We start from the raw sequence: 16,986 nt of genomic DNA, 5'->3' as shown, positions 1-16,986 counted from the left end.
CTTAAAAAATAAATTGAATAAACAGGGTTTGTGTGAAATAAAGCAAAGCCTAATATTATTTTCATTGTCCCTGTGGTGCAGTGGTAGCGATCCCTGTTCACATGCAGATGTCCAGGGCTCGATTTCCGACTAGTGAGGTAATGTTTATATATATATATATATATATATATATATATATATATATATATATATATATAATTTATTTATCTTCCTATCCCTTTATCTCTTTATTTAGATATTTGTTTCTCTAGCTATCCACCCACCTACTTAATTTATACAATCATCTATTTTTCATTTATTTAATTCTTTTAATTTCTGCTTATTTGCCTATACATGTATCTATCTTTTCAGGCACATGTGTGACCATAATACTAATTGATCTCTCTATCTCTGACAGACCCGCCTCACCCATAACCATCATGGATTCCGACGAGTATAGGAAGAGAGGTAAGTTGTTTCTTTTTCTGAACTTTTCTATTTTTAATTGCCAGCCAGTTTACATAAGAACATAAGAATGGAGGGAACTGCAGCCGGCCTATTGGCCCATACTAGGCACTCCCGTTTACACCCAGCCACTCTGGCCCGAATTCAGAACGGCAGTTTGAGCCTGGGATTTGAACTTGGCTCAGGTGTGCGAATCAGGATTCCTTGATCCGACATTTCTTGCAGTGGATTGATTACCCATATTGAGAGCATCGGCTCTAACCCCGGATCAGGTAATCTGTTGCATTTTCTTCAGTTTCGAGCAAGGATTCGAATACTGAAATTCCAGCAAATCATGTTTCATCTACACCATTACGACACCCAGTCACCATCGACAGTAATGTTTACAATATTATGGCGGCAACTATGACTCGACGAGTTTTCACGAAGGAGAAATCTCTCTTTGCACATCAAAAGTTACTTTTATTACTATAATTACATTCAATATTCATAACCAATGCAAGGTGTAGTAACCTGGCGAGGTTCAGTTAGGTGAGGTTTCTTTCTGTTCTTTTAACCCCACATGTCCCCTGATTAGTAATATTAAAAAAATACTTTCTTTTATTAATACATTAAAATCAAAATGCACTCAGCATTGATTTAATAATATTGAAAATGCATCAAAATAGTTTTCCAAAAAAGAAAAACACTCAAACTAAAGAAGCGTCAGCATTATTTACCTACTTGATCTTCATGAACCCGAAACACGAAAGCGTTGTAACACATTACTATACACATTCAGTAGCCAGGATCTTTTTTCCCCTGAAACTATTCGTTGCGAAGGATCTCAATGCAATCATCAGGTGATGAATGGGAGGTAGAGGTGAACCATAGCCAACAGGTCTGTCAAGTAGATGCTCCATATCACGGAAAATATCAAGGAAATCTTCCTTACTGAACCTACTGTATATCGTTGTTTAAATTACGTGTTATCATAAAAATTAATAGGATTTTGCCTGTCTACCACCAGTCTCATCTCTACAAAATTTCCAATTTGATGATATCGCTGAAAACCGCGCTCTGTCAAAATTCAAGTTGACTTGCTTGAAGGATCGACCACCAAACCTACCTCCAGGTTGGATTAATGCGAGGATCGACAACTCCGATCTCAAACCCGGTTTGAATCTTTGTTTTGGTACAAGCCATCATTCTGAATGCCAACGATCTTCAATCTTTGCTCGATCCTTGCTTTAAACCTCCATGCAGTTTCAAATCACTGTTCTGAATTCGGGCCTATTTTTGCAGCAGCTAACAGGAAGAATTGTTCAAATGGTGATATAAACATGAAATTTGCCATGAATACTCTCGTTGGGTAAGTTTCTAAGGAAAAAGTGATATATATATATATATATATATATATATATATATATATATATATATATATATATATATATATATATATATATATATATATATATATATCTTGATAAAATCACACGGGAAAATGTGTGATTTTATCAAGATTTCCCGTGTGATTTTATCAAGATTTATCTTATCCACGTTTTCATTGTGGATTTACATGATATATATATATATATATATATATATATATATATATATATATATATATATATATATATATATATATATATATATATGCTGATAACCAAATATGAAAAAAGAAAACACGACGCTTCCAAACGCTTTCGTGTAATTCACAATTGAGGCGCTCTGCATTAAAAGGGGATGAAGCGGCAAATTTAAAAGCCGGAGAAAAAAGCGTTTAAAGTTTTTCGAAGATCAAACAATCATAATTTTGTTGTTTTATAAACTAGAGGGTTCAGTTTCTTTTTTTTTTTATCCTGCAGCTCAACCCTTCTCCTAGCAAACTGTGAAAACTGTAAGTTAGTAATGAGAATAGTTATTATTTTATCGCGAGTCGAATGAGAATAACTACCCGTGATGTACAGTTGTTTGATCTTCAAATCAACAAAAATCGCGTTTTTCTGCCATTTTTTTTTATTATTGTGGCCTAATATTGTAAACAAGTTAATTATCACCAAAAACAGCACTTGCGTGATCATGTATATACTTACTATACTTACTACAAACTGAAATTAGTTACAGAAAACAATGTTTATTCGGGAATATATGCTTGTATTTATGAAATATTGATATTACTCCTCTCAGTTCAGTTATTATATTTAAATTTGATAACTGGCTGTATAGAAATTGAATATTGATATACGTTGGCTACTTGATTTAATATATGTATAATTTTTTACTCGTGGATTTGTGCAGGGCTCATTTACTGGCAGCATTTAGTGGTCCAGTGTCCTAAATAATTTACTTTCTCCAATCATACCAATGTGATTTGCTTACTAGTGCTTTACTTAAATATTACCTTGCGTATTCACTAAGTACAGCGTACTAAATTACTGTATATTTTTCTTTCATTGGAGGATAAATAAATTTGAGGTGTCTTTCTTTTCCGTAATGTATAATTATTATTAGACTCCCTTAGACATACAATTTGATGGGTAAGATGACGCTATTTAGTTTTATGTTGAAATTTATATTTTACGTGTTTCATTTTAATATGAAAGAAAAAATTTATATTTTCATATGATGTAATCTAGAAATGATATTAAAGGTGTATATGTGTATGACTAATACTGTTATTTTACTATACACGTGTGTGATATTACAAATACTAGTCTTATAGTTGAAGTCAAGTCATAAGTTAGTGATGATTATGTTTAGTTCTCCAGTATGTTTCAAGTTATCTCCACTGCGCCGAGGCAGTGATATTAACTGTATCATGTAATAGGGGTACTCTTACACTTCATTTAAAGTGCAGACTTCTTATATCTATTATATTGAGGGAATCGGAGTGACTGTGTTGGGCAGGAAGACATTTTATGTTGTATAAACTTTATTATGGTGAATCGTATAAATTAATAGAAAATTGATATTATATGTGAAATGATAATGAGACTGCGAAAGGTATTGGGAAAACTTCTTATAAATTTGTGACAAAATGTGTCAAAACAGCTGAGGAGCTGTGCCACCCCTGTATTGTATCCGAAGTAAAACTATGAATAATACCATTGTATCCAAGGTAAACTAATTATAATTAGAATAGGAAAAAGAACGTTGTCAAGATAGAGGTATTAAGAAGAATTATCACAGGAGGCAGACATAAGTACTACTTTTTCTCCAGTACAACGAGGCGAGGCTAGCGACCATCAAATTGTATTCACTCAACTGTTATCATCGTATTATGTGGTGGTGCGAGGTCTGGTGGGAGGCCTGAATGGTGGTGGTGGAGGTGGCTAGGGTAAGGGCTGGGTGGTGGTGGGGACTGATGTAAGGGTTGGATGGTAATAAAGGGTTTTGCTAAAGCTGGGTGATGGTGAGGGATGGCTGCTTATGGTATGAGGGCTTGATGGTAATAGGAGGTGGCGTGAGAATGGATGGTGAGGGCTGTCAGGCGGTGGTGGGGGGCTGGAAGGGAGTGGAGACTGGTATGAAGGCTGGCAGGTGGTGGTGGCTGGTGTGAGGGCTGTCAGGTGGTGGTGGCTGATATGAGGGCTGGCAGATGGTGGTGGCTGGAAGGGGGCTGGCAAGTGATGGGGATTGCGCGGATTTATATCAAGTTTTATCAGTTCTATAGATGATGTGGTATATATCCATCAATACAAACTGTAGTTTATTGCCTGTTTTGCTATATGTTTAGTATCATATTTTGTTTCTGTTTGTATTATGTTTGGTTTAAATGAAAGAAATATTGAAAAGACTTCATTCGAAAGCGATTGCTTACCTTGGCTTCGACCTTTAAGGTAAATATTTAAGATTTTCTAACATCCTCTCTGAAGTGCTAATGCCTTGAATTAATTTGCATTTTGATAGTCCAAATATTTAAAAATATTTTAGAGAATAACAAGTTTGCTTACCAAATGTGAACAAATTCAGTGTTGAATAAATGGACAGCTACTCGAACATTTTCTTTGAACCAATCAGATATTTGTAGCTATAGATGAGGGGCGTGGCTTACGGGCCAGGTTAGCGTGGAAATAGAATAGTTCATACCGTGACCTACTTTACTCCGCCCTCCCTGGCTCCCTCCCTCACGCAGCTCTTCTGTCTACGCTTCACCAGTCGCCCTCCCACCTCCCGTCACTTTCGAATGAGATCCTTACAACCTTCCTGCGCCCCTTCCCATTACTCAGAAAAGCACCATAATTTCCACATTCCGCTTTCCCAGCCGCCACTACCCTTCACTTCCTCTCTTTCCCTATTTATCCCCCACCGGGGGTGGAGGGGGTTGATGGCAGTAGTGATAACATCTGTGCCTCCCGCTAACATGATACAGACGTTGCCTCAGGTCAGCCTCTGTTTCTCGTCCTACTTTTTTCCATTTCTCCCACTGCTTCTCCTTCCTCCTCTCCTACACCCTAGCTCTTCTTCAGTTCTCCTCATTTCACCATGCTAATCAGTATTCCTCTGAGTTTATATTGTACAGTAGTTACACATTGACAACAGTTAGTACCCCATATGGGCGGGACTTAAGGACAAGGAGCCTTTGTGTATTATACGTTGAGATCTTGGAGAAAATGGCTGGCACCTTAAAAGAGAGGGAAAACGCGTTTCTTCCTGTGGATAACTGGTGAGTTATCCTCCTCCTCCTCTGAATGCTTACAAGGTAATCTATATCTATTCTGTAGTACAGTTACCAAAACTGAACTGTATGATCAAAGTAAGTTCTCATTAATGCTAGTTAAACTGTAAAATAGCATTGCTGAATCTGTTATTAACGTTCATCACAACTCTTAAATCTTTCTCAATCGGATTTCTCTATATCTACGTTGTACCGCAGTTTCTCAAGCTTTATGCACGTATATATTTTTCGCCATATGTTTCGGTATTCTCTTATAAAAAGGCTTAGGCGGTGGTCCACTCTCCCTTGCGTGGATATACCGCCATAACTCAGGAAATCTCTCTCACTACTCACCAGCTTTTCCTCCACTTATCATTAGATTTTCCTCCATTAACTGTCTCTTTTTCTGATAATAGCAGAGGCTTCAGCATAATATAACTGACCCATCATCAGTTGAAGGAGCTGCTATTATTTTTCCATTTTCATTGATCATCACCTGTTGTACATTTTTCCACCAGCTTTCACCACTTCAAATATTTAGAGTGGAAATTTTCAGTTCTCGGTGGAGTGGTATCTTGCCTCTCCATCGTCGGCTTTGCTCCCGTCAAAAATGTCAAAATACTGTAGGAACTCTTTTCTTCTACACGCTTTAAAAAAATTTCGGTGTAGTGTTATGAAGGAGGCATCATAAATTTCTTATTGCAGGCCTTTATGCGTGACATTCACGATATGTCAGTTTTCTTATATATGCTCTATATATTATATCTGACCTAGCGCGGCCACCATTCTCTCCATCCTGGTCATTATTATGGTACTAGTGTCCATACTCTTTGTTGTTCTTCTATGTATTACTAGGCAAGTCTGCCATTGGAGATGACTCAAATGTGTGTATATGCATTGTGGCCATGTGTATGTTGTGTGCAAGGAGGTTGAATTGGTGGAGGCGGTGTTTGCTGTGTATGTAATAGAGACGCGTGAAGCCAGCCCGCCATATTGGTCAGGGCAACAAGGCCACAGTTGCCGCAGCTACTTACGAACAAACGTTGGTTACAGATAACTCTGTAGGATTTTTACTATTGTTTTATTTATTATGCACATTATAGAGGGATCAACCAAGGAGGATAAAGTCACTGAGAGAAAAGCACCGCCATATTGGTCAAGACATCAGTCACACTCATTGACTTCACTTGAGGCAGCGGGTGCTGCCTCCATCCATTCAACTTCCTTGGTTGTGTGCATGTTGTATTTTATATATACGTATCCACAAAAAACATGCAAACACACATGTAAACATATATAAACAAAAAATAAACAAGTATACATAAGAACACAAGCTACTGTATATAACAACGGTCTGACCGGACCTGTGAGGTCTGGAAGAAGGAGTATGAGATGCAAAGTTGTTGCATTGCAAAAAGTTGGCTATAAAGAGGCGAGAAAGTTTGTGGAGGGAACCCAAACCCCAACACAAGGAGTCTCGTATGGACAGATGGCCAGTGCTAAGGTGAAGATGACCAGCTTTTCTTCACAGGTAGACCTAATCCAGGAAAGATAGAGATTGTGTTAAGCAGTCCTCTGTGTGCGGTAGCATGCAGGGTAGAATTTGGCACAACTCACGTAGGTATTTGTTCTCTACATATCCCTCCTCACAGGCCCCTATATGTGGAGGAGCTAGATTCCCTAGTGAGGCAATTGCCCCGCAAAAGCATCATTATGGGGGATTTTAATGCTCACAACCACACTTGATTAGATGAAAGTAGGGATAGAAGATGGGACCAAGTAGCGAACCACATCTTAAATTCCACTGTTGAATGTAGGCAGTGCAACACGATAAGATGATAGATACGGCACCTTATCGGTTATAGATTTATTTTTGGTCAATGACAGTTTATACCCTGACACAAGTTGGGAAGTTTATGACGACACCTTGGGTAGCGACCATTTCCCGATTTGTATTTCCTATGAAATCAGCTTGACGGATGCTGTTCCAATGAGTCAATTTAATTTTAAGAAGGCAGATTGGAGGTCATTCACGTGTGAAGCCGTAGTGAACTGTCCCAACGCAGACATAAACAATAAAATCAAACCTATTGAAGTTACAATCATCAATGCGGCAACAAAATCTATTCCGAAGATTTCTACAATTCACGGCAAGCCTGGAGTTTCATGGTGGAAAACAGATTGCCAACAAGCGATTCGAGAACGCAATAGAAGGTTCAGAATATTCAACCGAGAACCCAACCAGATTAATCACATTGAGTTTAAGAAGGCGAGGGTTCGAGCACGAAGAAACATGAAGGAAAGCATACACAGGTCCCTGAGTTTTCCGAAGACGACCTCGATCGTGCTTTGAAATTCTGCAAAGGAACCAGTCCTGGACCGGATGGGATTACATACGAGATGCTACAGAACCTGAGCATGGCAGACCAGCTCAGGGTGCTGGGGGTCTACAACGAGATATGGACGTCGAGGGCGTTCCCAGTCTCTTGGAGATATGCGCATGTCGTACTTACAGTATTCCAAAAAGGAGTGGCGACCTTAATAACCCAAGTTCGTGCCGACCTATTGCGCTCACGAATTGTCTTATGTAAAGTCATTTAGAGAATGAATAAACGTAAGCTAATGTTCTATTTTGAAAACAACTTACTAAACGATCAACAATGTGGCTTCCTCCATAGCAGGATTGCACTAGATCATCTAGTAAGGTTGCAATCAGATATTCAAAAGGCATTTAAAGCTAGAAAATTTTTAATGAGCTTATTCCTAGATATAGAAAAAGCCTACGACATGACTTGGCGAACTGGAATTTTCAAGAAACTTTACGCTTTAGTTTTAAGGGGGGATCTACCACATTTTATTAAAACATTTATTAACGACAGGAAATTTGCTGTCAAACTTTCGAAAAATAACGTAAAGTCGGACATATTTATCCTTGAAAATGCGATACCCCAGGGCAGCGTTTTTGGTCCTGTTTTATATTTAATTATGATAAATAGAGAATTTCCCTCTATGCCGATTATTGTGCTTTGTGGTGTTCCAGTCACATTGCACAACAGTCAGCTGGGGAGATGCAAGAAGCTCTTGCCGCTCAGCAGTGAGAGACGAGGTGGGCTTTTAGATTCTCGATGGCTAACACAACAGGAGTTGTTTTCACTAGAAAAATATCCCTTTTCAGGCCAGTACTTCAAATATATAATACTCCTGTTGTCTTTCAAACTAAATACTAAAACTACAAAATGTTAAAACCTCTTTAAAAAATATATATACATAAACTAATCTATAGGTTTTATCACCCAGTAGTACATACAAGTCAGGCGTATGCTGCTACCTCACTCCCACTTCATGGAGTCTTTCAACCCACACATCAATCAAGCAGTCCATTCATCATCACTGACTATAAATAAATATCCCTTAAATAAAAGATTGTGTACCTGTGCGACCCAAGTCCTTTGACTAACCGCTTGGTAACGAGAAGAGTAAAAGTAGGAAGAAAAACAGTTAACACCTTGAAAAGCCACGGGTCCACCAAAATATCGTATATGTGCGATCCACGTCTATGCTGAACTGTCTGGTAACGACAAGAAGAATATAGAGAAGAAGAAAGACAAGTAACACCGTGCAAAGCCACGGAACCAACAAATAACACAATCTCTCCTGACCTCAAATGTCGACGGCCAGAAAAACAAATCAGGCAAGCAAGCAAGCGAAGCTAGGCGGCCTTATGGATATCTACTGTAAGTGTGAATTTGTTTAAAGTGCATAAGCTGTCGACAACACCACACATCCTAAGCTGTATGACCTAGTGTTCAAGAAATAATCCAAGAAGACCGAACAACTCGCCAACTACCTCAGAACACGATCCATAAATTAATTAACATTTAGGTTCCCAATTATTGCTGGGTAGACATAAACAGATTCGTAATGAATCTTACCTATTGTTTCACCCTGCCAGAGGAACGAAATCTGGAACACTCGCTTGCAAAGCTTGCATGCTGACCATTGCACCACAGGTGTAACACACTTAAACTACTGTATGATCACACCAAGATGTGTTAACCGTGAACGTTTCCTCATCTCAGGTAAGGAGATGGTGGACTACATAGCAGACTACTTGGACAACATCCGGGAACGGCGTGTGTTTCCTGACGTGAATCCGGGCTACATGAGAGACCTAGTGCCTGACGCCGCCCCCGACTACCCTGAGCCCTGGGACAACATCTTCAACGACATCGAGCGGGTCGTCATGCCAGGGGTGAGTCACCAACCTTTCTACACACACACACACACAAACAATCAAACTTAGAAAATTCAATCGGCCGAAGATATTATGGCAAATATTTTCCAAAGGAGAATGTACAATAGACCTCCACGATGGTGTACTTAAGGCGGTGAGGTAACAACCAAATTACTTAGGTTATGCATTTTTAGACATGTAAGGAAACAAGTCTCTATGTAATATATTTTTCCTTGTGTACTCTAGAGAAAACATCCCAGAGGTGAGTGCAGTGTCAATTTTGCTGTCTTGCCTGGCATCTTATTATTATGATATGGGAGAATATTGATTGTCTAATTAATTTTATTCACAAGTAAAAGGTTTTAACCCCTTACATGTGTTGAACCCTAAGTACGTGCTGATCACAGGTTTTTGTTGATCCTATGTATGACGTCTTGTTAACAGGTGACACACTGGCAGTCGCCGTACATGCACGCTTACTTCCCAGCACTGAACTCATACCCATCGTTGCTGGGGGACATGCTAGCCGACGCTATCAATTGTCTCGGCTTTACTTGGGTGAGTTCCCCTTATCCCTATAACAGCACCCTTCCCTTACTGCCCCCACCCCACCCTCACTACCACCACCCCCCCTCCCTCACTACCACCACAACCTTCCCTTACAGCCCCACCCTCCCTCACTACCACCACCCCTCCCTCACTACCACCAACCCTTCCTTACTTCCCACCCTCCCTCACCTACCACCACAACCTTCCCTTATTGCCCCAACCCCCTCCTCACTACCACTACCCCCCCCTCACCACCACCACCCTCCCTCACTACCACCACAACCTTCCTTATTGCCCCACCTCCTCACTACCTCACACCCCCCACTACCACCACCCTCCTCACTACCACCATCATCCTCCCTCACTACCACCACAACCTTCCTTACTGCCCCACCCCCCTCACTCACCCACCACCCCCTCCTCCCTCACTACCCACCACCCTCCCTCACTACCACCACAACCTTCCCCACTGCCCCCACCCTCCCTCACTATATCACCCCCTCACTACCACCACCCCTCCTCACTCACCACCACAACCTTCCCCACTGCCCCACCTCCCTCACTACCACCACCCTCCCTCACTCACCACAACCTCCCCACTCTCCCCACCTCCCTCACCACCACCAACCTCCCCTCACTACCACCACAACCTTCCATTACTGCCCCCACCCTCACTACCACCACACAACCTCCTCACTGCCCCACCCTTCCCCTCACACCCCACACCCCTCCCCCACCACCACCACCCTCCCCACCACCACACCACCTCCCCACCACCACCAACTCCCCACCACCACCACAACCATCCCCACTACCACCAACTCACCTCCCCACCACCACCACCTCCCCCACTCACCACACCACCCACCTCCCCTCACCACCACCACCTCCCCCACTACCACCACTCCCTCACTACCACCACAACCCTTCCTTATTGCCCCCACCCCTCCCCCCACACCCACACCCCCCTCACTACCACCACCTCCTCCTCACTACCACCACCCCCCACTACCACCACAACCTTCCCTTACTACCACCCACAACCTTCCCTTACCACCACCACCCTCTCTCTACCACCACACCTCCCTCACTACCACCACAACCCCTTCCCACTGCCCCACCCTCCCCTCACACCACCACCTCCGTCACTCCACCACCCATCCTCCTCACTACCCACCACAACCCTTCCTTACTGCCCCCACCTCCCCTCACTACCACACCACCCTCCTCACTACCACCACAACCCTTCCTCACGCCCCCCACCCCCACCACACCTCCACAACCCTTCCTACTGCCCCCACCTCCTCACCACCACCACCTCCCTCACTACCACCAACCCTCCCTCACTACCACACCACCCCCACTACCACCACACCCTCACCACCACCACCTCCCTCACTACCACCACACCGTCCCTGCTACCACCACAATCCCTTACTGCCCCCACCCCCCACCACCACACCTGTCCCTCACTACCACCACAACCTTCCTTACTGCCCCCACCTCTCCTCACTACCACCACACAACCTTCCCCACTGCCCCCCACCTCCCCAATACCACCACCTCCTCACTACCACACCTCCCTCACTACCACCACACCCGTCCCTCACTACCACCACAACCTCCCTCACTGCCCCCACCTCCCTCACTACCACCACAACCTTTACTGCCCCCCACCTCTCCTCACTACCACCACACCCGTCCCTCACTACCACCACAACCTCCCTTACTGCCCCCACCCTCCCTCACTACCACCACCCTCCCTCACTACCACCACCCCTCACTACCACCACACCTCCCTCACTACCACACCACCCTCACTACTACACCACACCGTCCCTCACTACCACCTCAACCTTCCCTTACTGCCCCACCCTCCCCACTACCACCACAACCTTCCTACCAGCCCCCACCCTCCTCACTCACTCACCACACCGTCCCCTGCCACCACCACAACCTTCCCTACTGCCCTAATCCTCCTCACTACCACCACACCGTCCCTCACTACCACCCACAACCTCTCCTTATAGCCCCCACCCCCTCCCTCAATACCACCACCTCCTCACTACCACCACACCCGTCCTCACTACCACCACAACCTTCCTCACGCCCCCACCCTCCCTCACTACCACCACCTCCCTCACTACCACCACCCTCCCTCACTACCACCACACCTGTCCCTCACTACACCCACACCCTTCCACTGCCCCCAACCTCCCCTCACACCACCACCCCCTCCCTCACTACCACCAACTCTCCTCACTACCACCACAACCTTCCCTTACTGCCCCCACTCCTTCCCCACTCACCACCACCTCCTCACTACCACCACACCTGTCCCTCACTACCACCCACAACCTTTCCTTACTGCCCCACCCCCTCCCCTCACATCACCACCACCCTCCTCACCACCACCACCTCCCCTCACCAACACCACACCCGTCCCTCACTCCACCACCAACCTCCCCCACGTCTCCCCACTCCTCCCCTCACCACCACACCACCCCTCTCTCACCACCACCACCCTCCCCCCACCACCACCACCCCCTCACACCACCCCCCTCCCCACCACCACCACACCCCACCACCACCACACCTCCCCACCAGCCACTACACCCCCTCACCACCACCACACACCTCCTCCTCACCACCTCCACACCCTCCCTCACTACCACCAACCTCTCCTCACTACCTCCACACCTCCCCTCTGCCACCACACCCCTCCCTCACTACCACCACACCCTCCCTCACTAGCCACCACATCCCTCCTCACTACCACCACACCCCTCACTCACCACCACACCCCTCCCTCACTACCACGATACACTCTCCCTCACCAGCCACCACACCCTCACCACCACCACACCCTCCCTCACTACCACCACACCTCCCCACTAGCCACCACACCTCACTACCACACCACCCCCCACTGCCACCACACCTCCCTCACTACCACCACACCCCTCCCCACACCACCACCCCTCCCTCACTACCACACCACCCCTCACCACCACCACCCCCTCACCACCACCACACCCTCCTCACTACCACCACACCCCTCACTCACCACCACACCCCTCCCTCACACCACACCACACCCTCCCCACCACCACCACACCCCTCCCTCACCAGCCACCACACACCCTCCCTCACTACCACCACACTTTTTCCCCACACACACACCACACCCTTCCCACATTACCACCCACACTCCCTGCGTCACCACCACACTCTTCCCTGCGTTACCACCACACTCTTCCCACATTACCACCACACCCTTCCCCACACACACCACACCCTTCCCATGTTACCACCACTCCTTCCGTTACCACCACTCTTCCCGTGTTACCACCACACTCTTCCCCTGTTACCACCACACTCTTCCAAGTGTTACCACCACACTCTTCCTGTTACCACCACACTCTTCCCGCGTTACCACCACACTCTTCCCACGTTACCACCACACTCTTCCCGCGTTACCACCACACTCTTCCCTCACTACTACACACGACCTCTTCTCGTTACCACTTACAAACGTCCCTCAACACTTCACACAAACCCTCATTACCTAACATAACTCTCCCTCACTACCACTCATTTACTACCTTCACTACTCCAAACAACCCCCCCCTTTGCTTCCACTACAAACCCCTTCTTTACCCTCCCTCACTCCTACACTAACACCCCACACAACCGTACTTACACTACAGCTGGCTAATGTCACTCCCTCATAACGCATAGTGGTTCCTGCCTCAGTTACTAGAAAATCTTTGACGGGCCTTTCTTTTTTTTTATTGTGATCACAAAGGCTCCACCAAATTTTGATAGATTTTTATGATGTTTTATGTGTTTTTCTGCACAATCTGTCTAGCTAGCTACTTCATATAAGTTTATTATTCTATTTTTCTCACATGTTTCTTTTGACAGGCCAAAGGAATTTTGGTTTGCTGAATTCATTTATTCACCAAGACTTTATCAGAACACATAGACCAATAACAGATAGAGAGTTTTTCATTCATTATGCATATATTACCTAGAAAAAACAAATCCCAGGTCATAGCTCTACTGGCGTCTGACTTTTTAGATGTTAAAAATTACGGCCTTTATTATTTTTATTACCTTCATTGCTTCATGTACAGCATATTATTTAAACTCTGTCGGTGAATATTTTAGGCTACACCCTATTTTGGGTAACAAAAATCAGAAGTCTTACTTTATTTCGATTTTTTCTTAATTCATGAACACAATAATATCATGCATTCATACCATAAAATATCAATAAATGCAATGAGTTGGTGTGTGTGTGTGTGTCGGCAGGCGTCCTCCCCGGCCTGCACGGAGCTGGAGACTGTAGTGATGGACTGGCTGGGCAAGATGATAGGACTCCCAGAGCAGTTCCTACACTCCTCCAAAGACTCACCTGGAGGTGGAGTAATACAGGTAATGACTAGACTGTCTCTCTCATTAACTGTGCCTTTATATCCCTTACTAACTGTACCTCCCTCTCCCTCACGAACTGTACCTTCCTTCTCCAACTGTGTCTAACTCCCTCACTGACTTTATCTCCCTCATTGACTGCCTATCTCCCTTCTGACACTCTTTATCTCCTTGTGACTGCTTCTGTTTCCGAAGTGTAGCTCTAACTCTCACACTCAATGTCTCTATCTACCCCACAGTTTCTCTTTATCTCCCACTTTGAGTGCGTCATTATCTCCTGGACCATCCCTTTCTCACTGACGATTACTAAATTCCTTACTATGTACCTTCTTCGTCCTCAATAACTGGTTTCTTTTTCTCTGACTGGTACATCCTTAACTCAGTTACTACATAACCTCCTTAAAAAGGCTTTATTATAATTTATATTTGAAAGATTCGTGTTTGAGTTCCAAAATTTGTGCATTTAGTTTGAAGAAGCGATAATCATTAGGTATGGTTCAGCTGTGAATATTAAGTAGTTAGTCTCAGTTAGGGAAAGTGTACTCGTAGATTAATAACAAAAATGAGAAGATTGAATATAGTGAACCAGCCAAACAATGAAAGGTCCTCTTGAAAAGAATTTGACAGTATTGTCATGTTAACAGCGCTTTCGTGTAATTAACATCTTCAGGGGTGAGTACAGACTAAGGAGAAATACATAACAAGGCTTATATATACAGTAGAGGAGGATGAGATCAAGTCCACAATGGTCCGGTCACTAGGCAGTGACCCTACTAATCTTCAAAAGCACAGCAGCAGTCGGTAGTCAGGTCAGAGGGTAAGATGACCCAACCAGGTGAAAAGGTTTTATATATATATATATATATATATATATATATATATATATATATATATATATATATATATATATATATATATATTATATATATATATATATATATATATATATATATATATATATATATATATATATATATATATATATATATATATATATATATATATATATATATATACTTACCGTTTTGCTTATTGTGTACAGTATGCTGTACAGAAAAATTATCAAACAGATGTATTTTGAGTTTTGGCCTGAAAGATCCAGCAAAGATGGTTTGAATTTGTTAAAATAAAAATATCATTTATTACCAATTTTAACCATTATTACTGGTTTTTATCCAAGTAGAATTTATACAACACGGATGCCTGCTATTAACACGTCAGTACAGTCGAAGTTGGAAATTTCCATGTTGGCTGGTCCACTAATAGTAGTTTAAATTAAAGAAGTTGTTTAAAGGAATATATTGCAGTTAACTTTTGGGGAATTTACTAAGTTAAAGGTCAGAAAGTTTTGTCTCTTTAGCGTAGGTTAAAGATATTCTATTGGCTATATGGTTTGTGTGATTACTTTGTTATGGATGTTGCTTAGTATTATGAGCTAAGTAGGTTTTTTTTAAGTTTGATTTAATGGAATTATAATGTTAGTTTGGGTTAAGGAGACGGTGTAGTGGAAGGTGGTGATGGGTGGTGTCCGGAATCACACTCAACAGTCAGTAGTGAGGACGGCCGCGCTATAACTGTTAATGAGCTGTCACGTCTCTTGTTGATTTGATGATGACGACGTCTTCCCCCACACTCTCACCATCATCCTCCCCTCCCCCCCCCCAATAACTGATTCTAGAGGAGGGGCGGGAGATAATGGTTGTGGTGGTGGTTGTATTCGTGGTTATAGTAATGAAGGTGTCGGTGCTAAGGGTGGTGCCGTAATGGTACGGATGGTGGTGGTAGTAGTGGTGGTAGTGATTGTAGTGTAAGTAATATTGATGATGTTTGTTTTAGTGGTAATGATGTTGTTGGTGGCTGTCTTGGTGTTGGTGGAATTTAAATATTTGCAATGGTGACAGTAGAGGTAGTGCTTTTACTAGCAGTGATGGTTGTGATGCCAATGGGAGTATTGGTGGTGACGATGTTATTTGAAGTATGATTCTTTTAGTGGGAGTGGTAATGGTGGTCGTGATTGAGTTGCTGTAAGAATAATAATGACATGAATAGTGATAGTGATTTTGAAGCTGATTGTAATATTTTAGGAGTGGTGGTGGTGACATTGGTGGTAGTGGGAGGGTGGTGGTGTTAGCAAGCTTCAAGAACTAAGGTCTTTTAAGTGCGCAACAAGTATAGTAAATACACTAGTCCACCAACAAATACAAATTTTGAGATTAAACTCTCTTGTTAATTAGTTATAAAGTCATATATCCATATATACGTTTCACTACTTCATCCTTTGGTTGCGAGTAGGAAATATTCTTAAAATTTTCTAAATATATAAAATTCTATTTTCATGCACAAACTTATTTTAGTACCATTTTTGTCTAGACCACAGCATCAGAGGCGACGTTTGTGTGTCTGCTGGCGGCACGGACAGAAGCAATCCAGAGGTATCAACAGGAATACCCGGACCTGGAGGACGCCGAGATTAACTCGCGACTTGTGGCTTACTGCTCCGACCAGGTGAGCACAGTATCTTAGTTACCCTTGAAGTGCAGTATCGCTTTCTTCTTTAGCGCTTTTTGTCTCAATTAGGAGAGGACGTGAATAACGATAAACAAGCAAATTAAACTTACAATACGACGTCTGGTCAAGTACAACAGTACTGTTACTGTCTGCTGAGATTAGTCATATAAGGAAA

The 16,986-nt window shown here is 43.3% G+C and overlaps 1 protein-coding gene across 1 annotated transcript in view; it reads left to right on the top strand.

The window, feature by feature from the left end:
• Positions 1–16,986, top strand: part of LOC121864112 (histidine decarboxylase-like) — a 185,393-nt gene that overhangs the window by 98,211 nt on the left and 70,196 nt on the right. The window contains exons 3-7 of the mRNA XM_042363026.1: positions 398–447; positions 9,163–9,335; positions 9,762–9,875; positions 14,184–14,306; positions 16,674–16,808. Of these exons, the coding sequence (XP_042218960.1) occupies positions 398–447; positions 9,163–9,335; positions 9,762–9,875; positions 14,184–14,306; positions 16,674–16,808 (595 nt within the window). The remainder of the gene's footprint in view (positions 1–397; positions 448–9,162; positions 9,336–9,761; positions 9,876–14,183; positions 14,307–16,673; positions 16,809–16,986) is intronic.

Source organism: Homarus americanus, unplaced genomic scaffold (assembly GCF_018991925.1).
Source record: "Homarus americanus isolate GMGI-L3 unplaced genomic scaffold, GMGI_Hamer_2.0 scaffold26351, whole genome shotgun sequence".
NCBI classification, from domain to species: Eukaryota; Metazoa; Arthropoda; class Malacostraca; order Decapoda; family Nephropidae; genus Homarus; species Homarus americanus.
This window is presented reverse-complemented; position numbering and strand designations above follow the sequence as displayed.